The following is an 11,705-nucleotide window of genomic DNA, read 5'->3' as shown; positions in this document are numbered from 1 at the left end:
GTCAAAATATGACCTTGAACACATCCCACCTGAATTTATAGATTTACTCAAGAACAGATCTAATGCATTAGACACTAATGATGGGAAACCAGAAGAGTTTGGGGATGACATCAAGAACATAATACAGGAAGAAAGCAAAAGGTCATTAAGAAGACAGGAAAGAAAGAAAAGATCAAAATGGATGTCAGAAGAGACTTGCTCTTTCCAGTATAGAGATGCTAAAGCAAATGGAAGAACTGAAGAGGTAAAAGAGCTGAATAGAAAATTTCAAAGATCAGCTTGAGAAGATAAAGACTAATATTACAACAAAATGTGCAAAGATCTGGAATCAGAAAACCAAAAAGGAAGAACATGCTCAGCATTTTTCAAACTGGGGGGAATGAAGAAAAAATTCAAGCCTTGACTTTGGTTATTGAAAGATTCTCTGAGCAAATTATTGAATAATGCAGAAAGCATCAAAAGAAGATGGAAGGAAAACACAGTCACTGTACTAAAAAGAAATGGTCAATGTTCAGACATTTCAAGATGTAGCATATCAATAAAAGCTAATGCTCCTGAAGGAAGAAGTCCAAGGTGCATTGAAGATATTGGCAAAGAAAAAAGTACCAGGAATTGATGGAATACAAATTGAAATCTTTCAACAAACTGATGAGGCACTGGAAGCACTCACTCATCTATGCCAAGAGATTTGGAAGACAACTACCTGGCAAACTGACTAGAAGAGATCCATATTTGTGTCCACTCCGAAGAAAGGTGAGCCAATGGAATGCAGAAATCATTAATATTGCATGCAAATAAAATCTTGCTAAAGATAATTCAAAAACAGCTGCAAGCATACATTGACAGAGAACTTCCAGAGATTCAAGTTGGATTCAGAAGAGGATGTGGAATGAAGGATATCATTGCTTGAAGTCAGCTAGATCTTGGCTGAAAAAAAAAAAAAGAATACCAGAAAGATGTTTACCTGTGCATTACTGACTAACAAAGGCTTCTGATCATGTGGATCAGTAATGATCTGGAACATTTAATTGTGTTCACGAGGACCTGTACATAGACCAATTCTGTTTCGACAGAGCAAGGGAACACTGAATGGTTTAAAATTAGGAAAGGTGTATACCAAAGTTGTATTTTTTCCACATATTTATTCAGTCTGTATGCTGAGCAAATAATCCGAGAACCTGGATTATGTGAAGAAAAATAAGGTATCAGAATTGGAGGAAGACTTATTAACAACCACAGTATGCAGATGATACAACCTTGCTAGCTAAAAGCAAAGAGGACTTAAAATACTGATGAAGAGCAAAGACCATAGCCTTTGGTATGGGTTGCATCTCAATATAAAGAAAACAAAAATCCTCATACTGGACCAATAAACAACATACATATAAATGGGGAAAAGATTAAAGTTGTCAAAGACTTCATTTTCCTTGGATCAACCATCAACACTCACGGAAGCAGCAGCCAAAAAATCAAACAACATATTGCATTAGGCACATCTGCTGTACAAGGCCTCTTAATGGTTTTGAAGTGCAAAGATTGTCAGTTTAAGGACTAAGGTATACCTGATCCAGGTCATGGTATTTTCAATAAGCTCATATGCATGTGAAAGTTGGACAATGAATAAGGAAGACCATAGAAGGATTGATGCATTTGAGTTATTGTGTTGGAGGAGAATATTCAAAGTAACATGAACTGCCAAAAGAACAAACCAATCTATGTTGGAAGAAGTACAACCAGAGTGCTCCTTGGAAGCCAAGATGGCTAGACTTCGTTTCTCAGACTTCGGACATACTATCAGAAGGAACCAGTCCCTGGAGAAGGATATTATGTGTGGTAAAGTGTAGGGTTGGAGAGGGCGAGGAAGACCCACAACAAGATGGATTGGCACAGTGTCAGCAGCAATGGACTGTTGTTGTTGTTAAGTGCCATCGAGTCGATTCCGACCCATAGCGACCCTGTATAGGGTTTCCAAGGAGCAGCTGGTGAGCTTGAACCACCGACCTTGCAGTTCAAACGACTTTACAACCTGATGCGTTAGCCCACGGCGCCACACCAGGACTCCAGCAATGGACTAGGGCTTAGCAATGGGTGTGAGATTGGTGCAGGACCAGGCAGTGTTTCGTTCTGTTGTGCATAGAGTTGCAGTGAGTTGGTGCTGACTAGATTGCAGCTAACAACAACAACAACAGGATTGGTAGTTGTTGATATTGGTAGTTGGTATTTTCTAATTTTTCTTGACTAGACTTACTGTTGTTGTTAGGTACCATCGAGTCAGTTCCAACTCATTGTGACCTTATGAACAACAGAATAAAACACTGCCCAGGTCTGTGCCATCCTCACAATCGTTGGTAAGCTTCAGTTCATTGCTACTGCAACTGTGCCAAATCACCTTGTTAGGGGTCTTCACTTTCAGCAAGCAAGGTTTTATCATTTGCATATTGATGGTTGCTAATGAGTCTGCCTCCACTCTTGATACCACATTCTTTTTCTTATAATCCAGCTTCTTGTACTATTTGCTCAGCATACAGATTAAATAAATATGGTGAAAGGATACAACCCTGATACACACCTTGCCTGATTTTAAACCATTCAGGATCTCCTTGTTCTGTTCAAACAACTACCTCTTGGTCTATATACAGGCTCCTTGTGAGCATAATTGAGAGTTCTGGAATATCCATTCTTCACAATATTATCCATAGTTTGTCATGATCCACACAGTCAAAATCTTTTGCATAGTCAATAAAGCACAACTGAACATCTTTCTGGTATTCTTTGCTTTCAGCCAGATCCTTCTGATGTCAGCAATAATGTCTCTAGTTCTATGTCCTCTTCTGAATCTGACTTGAATTTCTGGCAGTTCTTTGTCAATGTACTGTTGCAAACATTTTAAAATTATCTTCAGCAAAATGCTCTTAGAAGATTAGAACTATTTACCTCCGTTTATCCTTTGTGCCTTTTATTGTATCATTATTAATTTAAACTTTACATATATTTAAAATCCTTTAGGAAGCTATTAATCAATATTCAGTCACTGGATTAATTTGTACTTATCCTTCCTGTTGCTTTTCATTCCTTCTTTAAATTCTGTAATTCATTTAAAACTGTTTTATTTATGTCTGATGATTTCAATTTGGTATTTCTTTTAGTGCAGGTATGACTGGAATTATCTGTTTTTGCCTGAAAATGCAATTCAGGAAAGTAGTAGAATTCTATTGCGATTAATATTTAAAATGTCATTTTAAAACATCATTCTTTTGTGCTCTGATTTCACAATTTATGTTAAGAAGTCGTCTCTTCATCTGTTATTGCTCCTTTAAATGTATTATGTCACTTGTATGTGGTTGCTTTTGAATTTTCTCTTTGGGTTTGTCCTTTAGTTGCCTTCCTATAATGTGTCTAGGAATGCTTTGTTTTTTTATTTACTCCGAGTGCTTTCAGCTCAGGTTTTTCATCAGTTTTTTTTTCAATCCTTGGTCATTGTCCTTTCAAATATTGTTTATTCCCCATTCTTATTCCCTTTTTTCAGTCTAGGATTTCAAGTACATGTACGTTCATTTTTTTTTTCATATGTTCCACATGTCATGAATGTTCTTTTCTGCATTTTTCTATTTTTTCCTTGTTTCTATTTGAATATTTTACGATGACCTGGCTTGATCCACTTACACAGCATTCGTTTATGTGCACCATGTCATTAAAACATCTAAACAGTTTTTCATTTTAGATATTATATTTCTCAGTTCTAGAATTAATTTCCATTTTTAAATTTCAGTAAGTCATTCTTATTTAACAACACTATCAGTTCTGGTATGGCACTGCAAGTTAATGCATTGCACTGCAAGGTCAGTGGTTCAAGCTAACCAGCCACTCCTCAGATACCCTATGCTGGGTCACTATGAGTTGGAACTGACTCAATAGCACTTTACAACAACAACAACAATCAATTAATTCTAATATCTGGACCATCCGTGAGTCATTTCGGTTTTTTTCCCTTTAGGTTTTATTTGGGTCATCCAGCTTGTGTGTGTACATGCTAAGTAAATTTCTTATTGAATACTGAGTAAAATATTCAGTTGATGTTATCTTCCTCCAGAAAGAATTTACCTTTCCATTAACTTGGCAGAACAGTGTTTAATAAAGTGGCCTTATCCTATGAAGGCACTCTTCTTAGTCAAGTTTCTTTGCAATTCTGGTAATCACTTGCCCTCCAGAGTTTTCAACTGAGAACTTGGTGTTTTCTCCATAACCAAATCCCATGGCAGGTCTTGAACTCTAATCTTTGTACATCAAGCATATTAAAACTTTCCTTTGCTTCTCAGAAAATTTCCATCCTTATTTATCTGTCCCTCTGCAGTACCTTGAGGGGAAGCTTGAATCCTACAGTTTGCCAATGGTATTGAAGTTACTCTGTCCCTAACAGGAATATTTTGTCTGTCCTTAGACTTAGCAAATTAACTGTAGATGTCATCTCCAAGGATTTTCTTTTTAAGGATCTAGCCTCTTCACTTCTTATTGATTTGCTTTCTGATACTTCCAACTAGACAATGCATTTAACCTGGGGGCAGAACTTCACAAAATATGAGCATGATTTTTAACTCCAGACAGTTTAAAATATATACTTTGTAACTTTGGGGAGCAAAAGAAGAGATCTTAAAGATTGTTGGCTACATTGATTTGAGTAGAACTTCTGTCCCACAAACAGCATGTATTAAACTCAATATATGCTGTACCTAAAAACAACAAAAGCATTGTAAAATATGCACACATAATAGAAACATTTGGGAAACTACATAAGATTGATATTGAAATGGGTGTTATTATCAAGATATTTGACCTCCATTCTCTATTTTATTTTTCAACAATTGAAGTGTCCTAGTTTTCATAAGGTATATACATTTTGTTCCTACTTGGATCATCTTTGTTACCAAATTCTAACAATTAAATTTTGAAAAGCCAATTGATTCTACACCAAAGTCTAATAGTGGTCCTTCACTGATAAGAAATGATCCACGCTTCATGAGGTAAGTTTTTTAAGTTTGGTCAATCTCATTTTTTTTTTTCTGGTATAAACAAAAACAGACTTTCCTGGTATAAAAAAAGTAATAAATTTTTATTTTCATTATACTGAAATAAATTGGTGAAAAATGCAATAAGATTTCTTATGTGTCACCAAATGTACAAGCTATTTAATTTAGTAACTAATAATTAATGGAAGGGTCATAAAGTTGACCAAGTTTATGTCAATATATTTGTGTTCATGTCTCATTTTTATCACTTCCTCATTTCAAGTTTTAGATTGGATGGAAGCTAAAAGCTATGTTTTCAGAATAAATTGAACAATCAGTACTTTCCTTTGTTTTTTATTATAATATCCTTGGTGGTGGTGGCTATGTGCCATGGAGTCGGTTCTGACTCATAGCGACCCTGTGCAGGGTTTCCAAGGCTGTAAATCTTTACGGGAGCAGAAAGCCTCCTCTTTCTCCCGCGGAACAGCTGGTAGTTTCAAACTGCTGACCTTGCGGTTCACAGCCCTTGCGGTTTCCTAACCACTACACTTAGGAAACGTAATTTAGGATAAAATCATGTACTTAAACTACAGTTAAATAAAACTTGATACTTAAAAAATATGTAGTTTGGATTATGAAGTAAGCTCTTCAATTGCTCACATTTTGCCAAAAGCTCAAGCAAGTGGTCTTATAGTTATATTCACATAAATTTAGCTAGTTGGAAATTACAAAATAAATTTTCTTGCCTTATTAAACAGTGCAAAGCTATTACAATTCAGTTCATTACTATTGCTTTTTTTTAGGGATAAATATTTATTTCATATAAATTCAACTTCAGTATATTTGGGGAAAAAATTTTACACAAAATACTTGAAAACTCTATTGAAGAAGAAAGAAAATAATTTTAACATCCTAAAGAAGCCTTTATTTTGTTGACAAAGACTGTCCATGTCTGCAAGTAACTTAAAGTGAAAATCTGGGATAATATGATAGTCTTGAATATTCTAGTATGACCAAAACTCTGAAGAAATTTCCTGAATCTTTTGAAAAGTGGAGAGAAGCTCCAGGAAAACCAAGAGAAATGCACATTTTAAACTCTACTTGAATGCTTGTTAACAAGGAGATAATATGATGCCATCAAGAGTCTTGACTTATTTGAAAGGATTTAGTGCTTATTTCAGATTATGAGATAATTTTTAAAGGATTATATCAAGCAGTGAGCTAAAAGATTTATTCAATGAAAAGGATATCAAGTTTTTACAAACTTGTTATGAGTGAGTACTTAGAGGGCACTTACAATATGACACATAGGTAGCAAATAAATATGATAATATCTACCATATATAGTGTTCACAATGAAGAAGGGTCACAATTTTAGTGTATTCATATTTAGTATAGTTCATATTTGTGAACTCCTGGTGTGGTACTGTGTGTTAATATGCTGGATTGCAAGGTTGATTTGAACCACAAGGCCGGTGGTTCAAGCTCACCAGCTGCTTCTTGGAGACCCTACATGGGGTCACTTAAAAGTCAGAACCAACTCCATGGCACTTAACAATAACACAGTTCATATTTATATAAAATTTGGGAGAAACAAATATGTATGTTAAGTTACATGCTCATGGATATATACAGGTGGTTTAGTGAGAGAAGTTTAAGTAGCTATAAAGATTTTTAAACACTCTACCCTTGCAAAGATACTTATATGGCAAAAAAGAAACACCAAAAGCATACAGAAATTTTAGATTACATAAAATCTGTAAAACATTTTATTAATAAAACATATTAACTAATTTAATAAGTTTACTAAAATTCTGTTCTTACTTTAGTTATATATAATGATGAAAAAAAGAGTAATCACCAAGTGAAGGTCAAATATGAGGAAAACACATACACATACTCAATATCTAGAATAATGGAAACCACTAAGTGCAATTAATGTCAATAGAAAAGCAACAGAGTCTTGGAATAGTGGTGTGAATATTTAGGTAGTCTTGAAATTATTATATGGATATTTAGGTAGGAGTATAAATTCTTAAAAGAAAGGTATTTTAATTGGAGTTAGGTTTAACAAAATTAATGATTCACTAGACCAAATACAATATTTAACTGAACACAAAGCTATTCCTACAGTTTTCTTTCACTTCTCTCCCAGTCTCCTGAGCCAAGCGATTGGGGGTTATGGGCTTCAGAAATTTGAACTCACCGGTCCTAGAGTCTCCCGTCATACATATTTCGTACTGGTAGGTTTGGGACAAAGTTCCAGTGCCATTCACGTCCACCAAATGACCAGAAAAGTGACCCGTAGGCACCGAGCAGCGGACCACCGAGGCAGCCTTATTCCTTCTGCACAGCCGCATCGCGACATACAGGAGGATGGAGAACAGAAAGAGTGATGAAACAGACGCCAACGCAATGACCAAGTAGATGGTGAGCGAGTTTGTCTGGGCCTCGTCCGGGTACACCTCCGGAAGTGGCAGGTAAGGCTGTGAGAAGCCGTCCACCAGAAGCACGTGCAGCGCAACAGTGGTGGACATTGGCGGCTCGCCATTGTCCTTGACCAACACGACCAGTCTGTGCTTGGCCCCGTCGCGCTCACTCAGCAATCTGGCGGTGCGCACCTCGCCGTTGTGAGCCCACACGCTGAACAGTCCGGGTTCCGTGGCCTTGAGCAGCTGGTAGGACAGCCAGGCGTTCTGGCCGGAGTCACCGTCCACAGCCACCACCTTAGTCACCAGATAGCCCGCCTCGGCCGCCCTGGGCACTAGTTCGGAGCAGGGATTAGAGCTGTTTTGTAGTGGGTACAGCACGAAGGGCGAGTTGTCGTTGTCGTCCACGATCACAACTCGTACCAGTGCCTCACTGCTCAGCGATGGGGTGCCTGCGTCTGCCGCGCCCACGCGAAACTGGAACGCTCGCAGGGCCTCGTAATCTAATGACCTAAGAGCAAACAGGTACCCATTGTCTGCGTTGATAGAGATCACAGAGGATAGGGGGAGGTGCAGGTCGTGGGACTGCAGTAGAGAGTAGGTGACTTGGGCGTTGGTGCCATAGTCTGCGTCTGTGGCGCTGACAGTGCCTATGTGCAACGCAGGGCTGTTGTTCTCTCGGATGAACAGGGTGTAGGAATTTTGGGAGAACGTGGGCGCGTTGTCATTGATGTCTGAAACCAATACGGTTATCTTGTGCTCAGTTTTCAAACTAGGTGATCCCAAGTCAGTGACGGTGATGGTGATGTTGTACTCAGCTGTTTTCTCTCTGTCTAACGGACTCTCTGTTATCAGGGTGTAGAAATTCTTGAAAGTCGGTTTTAGAATAAATGGCAAGTTGTCTGGAATAGAGCAAATCATCTTTCCGTTGTCTCCAGAATCTCTATCTCGAATTCGAAAGATAGAAACTACAGTCTCCGGAGCATTCTCTGGGATGGGGGAAGTGAGTGAAGATATCGTCAGTTCCGGGGCATTGTCGTTCACATCCACCACCTCTATGATTACAGTACCTTTCCCAGAAAGGCCTCCCCCATCGGTAGCCTCAATTTCCACAAGATAGGAGTTAATTTTCTCAAAATCTAATTTCTTTATCAGTCGGATTTCTCCTGTAACTTCATTGATTGAGAACGTTTGTTTAATTTCGTCTGATGCTTGGAAAAAGTTGTAGGAAACACTTCCAAAGTTTCCAGCATCTGCATCCTTAGCCAAGACTCTAACTATTGGGAAGCCCAGTGGACTGTTTTCCAGGACCTGCACCTCATATGGCGTATGAACAAAATCAGGAGCATTGTCATTGACATCCATGATCAGGATTCGGACCATGACGGTCCCAGACCTTGGTGGAGACCCACCATCCAGGGCCATAAGGGTTAAACTGAACTCTTGCTGCTCCTCTCGATCCAGTGCTTTGTCCTGCACCAAATATGGGTATTTCTTGCCCTCACTATGATTTCGAGTAAGAACATGAAAATGAGAATTGGGACTGATTGTGTATTTTTGAAGACCATTGCTGCCCACATCCAAATCCTGAGCTAATTTCAATGGAAACAGAGTCCCTTGTCGACTGTTTTCTGGTATGTTCAAGAAGATTTCCTTATCAGCGAATACTGGAGAGTGGTCATTTATGTCTTGGATCAATAATTCTCCTTGAAAAAATTGCACTGGTGTTTCTAGGAAAACTTGGAAATGCAGTATACATGGTTCATTATGGCCACATAGCTCTTCCCGGTCTAGTTTCTCCCTTAGAAGTAAATCTCCCGTCTGACAGTCGAGCTGCAAACGCTGCTTGTCATCGTCAGAGACCACCCGGGCAGACCTGGCTGCCAGCTCCCCAGATCCCAGGCCCAAGTCTCTGACCAGATCAGCTATAAAGGAGCCGCTCTCTGTTTCCTCCAGCACAGAATAACGAATGGGCTCAGAGTGAGTCTGAGACAAGACCACCACCATAATAAAGATTATTACTTGCCTTTTTGGGTGAATTCTCTCTAATGCCTCCATTTTGTAGTCCGTGTGCATACAGCCAGTTCTTCTTAGCAGATATAAAACGATTTGAGACGTTTAATTTTGACTTCGTGCTTTAAGGATTCGCCACAACGTTGTTTTTAATCTTAAATTTGTCTAAAATATTGCTGCCTCAATTCGTTGGGAGCTCCGTAACTGCGTACCAAGCGTCTTCTATGAGATTTTGACTCGGTCTTCTAGCACAAAGGAATCAGAGCTTTTTAGGGACCTTTATTCACAATCTTAGCCTGCAGCGCCACCCCGCGTCTTGATTGAGAAATTAATATTTCAAGTCACAGCACCAAGTGTCCAAAACACTTTATTTTCAGCATATAGAGTTCTGAATATTTTAAAACTGTATTTCATTAGAGTAAAAAATCTATAAGATCATTCCATTACATTAAATGAACTAGAATCATTGTGATCACAAAGCAAAAGGATATCTCAGCATCCCCACACCTGTCAATGGAACTTTGTCCCGTAGTGTAATTTAACCAGGGGATAAGCTGTTACACAATGTCAATTCAATTAATAATAATTATATCTGTTTTTCTCCAAGTTTATGAGAACTTCAAGATGATGCAAAAAGTGTCAATGTATTCTATACCACATGCCTTAAAAGGAGACTACTTTTTCTTGCCATAGTTTTGTTTTCTTACGCTGGTCTGCAAATAGTAATACAGTTGAGTAAAAAGGCATCTTGCTTTGGTGTAAGTCATATTACAATAAGAAGTCACATTACATTTAGACGTAAGGCAAATAGTAATAGAATCAAAGATTCTTAGAACTAGAGAAGGAATGAAAAGTGTTTCACAGATAAGGAGCTAAAGTTCAGAGGGCAATGCTGTCTGTTGTTGCTAAATGACATCCAGTCAGTCAGTTACTTTCAAGGAGTGATTAGTGGGTTTGAACCATAGACCATGTGGTTAACAGTCTAGTGCTGATCCTACAGGGCCACACCAGGATGATAGGATAGGATTATTCTACTTGGCAATTATTAGGATAATATATAAAAAATCAAGTGTTTAAAAATCATAAAATTTTGTTAAGATAAAGGTTTTAGATATAAACTCATTTAGCTAGATATATATTTATAATATATATCTAGCTAAATGAGTTTCTGCAGAGATACAGGTGTGGACATTCATTTTTTGGTATCTGTTCACTGTCTGTGCACCTCCATTCTGGTGACTAGAGGGGATGCCTGAGCGAATGAATATCCCACCACCACCCCTGGAGGGTTCTACTATGCATGTGCACAGAGCTCCTCGAAATTTAAAGTGACAGTTTCCACTTAAAACCAAATGGCCACCATTCGTCTGTCAGTTTGTCATACTGTGGTGGCTTGTGAGTTGTTATGGTTCTGAAAGCTAGGCCACCGGTATTTCAAATAACCAGCAGGGTCACCCATGGTAGACAGGTTTCAGATGAGCTTCCAGAAAAAGACAGACTAGAAAGAAAGAGTGATGAACTACTTCCGAATTTTTAGTCACTGAAAACCTTACGAATAGCAGAGAAACACTGTCAGATACAGTGCCTGAATATGAGCCCCTCAGGTTGGAAGGCACTCAAAATGCGACTGGGGAAGAGCTGCCTCCTCAGAGGTGATGGCGATAACGCGAATGGAGTAAAGCTCATGGGAGAAAAGCCCACAGGACCTTCATTTGCTGATGGGGCACAACTCAAAATTAAGAGAAACAGCTGTAAACATCCATTGAAAATCAGAACATGGAATGTATGAAGTATGAATCTGGGAAAATTGGAAGTTGTCAAAAATGAAAGGAATGCATAAACATCGATATCTTAGGCATTAGTGAACTGAAATCGACTGGTATTGGCCATTTTGAATCTGACAACCACATGGTTTACTATGCCAGGAATGACAAATTGAAAAGGAATGGTGTTGCATTCACTGTTAAAAAAAAAACCCAAAACATATCCAGACCAATCATGAGGTACAATACTGTCTGTGATAGGATAATATCCATGCGCCTACAGGAAAGCCCAGTTAATACCACTATTATTCAAATTTACGCACCAACCACTAAAGTCAGCAAGGATGAAAAAGAAGAATTCTACCAACTTCTTCAATCTGAAATTGATCAAACATGCAATCAAGATGTATTGATCATTACTGGTGATTGGTTGGGAGCAAAGAGGAAGGACCCATAGTTGGAAAATATGGCCTTGGTGATAGAAATGATGCTGGAGA

General features: G+C 38.4%; 1 protein-coding gene across 1 annotated transcript; it reads right to left on the bottom strand.

Moving 5' to 3' along the window:
• Positions 1-7,108: 7,108 nt before the first annotated feature.
• PCDHB4 (protocadherin beta 4) lies at positions 7,109-9,490 on the bottom strand. Its single transcript, XM_006866182.1, has one exon. The coding sequence runs from the start codon at positions 9,488-9,490 to the stop codon at positions 7,109-7,111; it is 2,382 nt and encodes a 793-aa protein (XP_006866244.1).
• Positions 9,491-11,705: the final 2,215 nt, after the last annotated feature.

This window comes from Chrysochloris asiatica, unplaced genomic scaffold (genome assembly GCF_000296735.1).
Source record: "Chrysochloris asiatica unplaced genomic scaffold, ChrAsi1.0 scaffold00087, whole genome shotgun sequence".
Lineage (NCBI taxonomy): Eukaryota > Metazoa > Chordata > Mammalia > Afrosoricida > Chrysochloridae > Chrysochloris > Chrysochloris asiatica.
The sequence above is the reverse complement of the archived record's forward strand: the minus strand, read 5'-3'. Positions and strand labels throughout refer to the sequence as shown.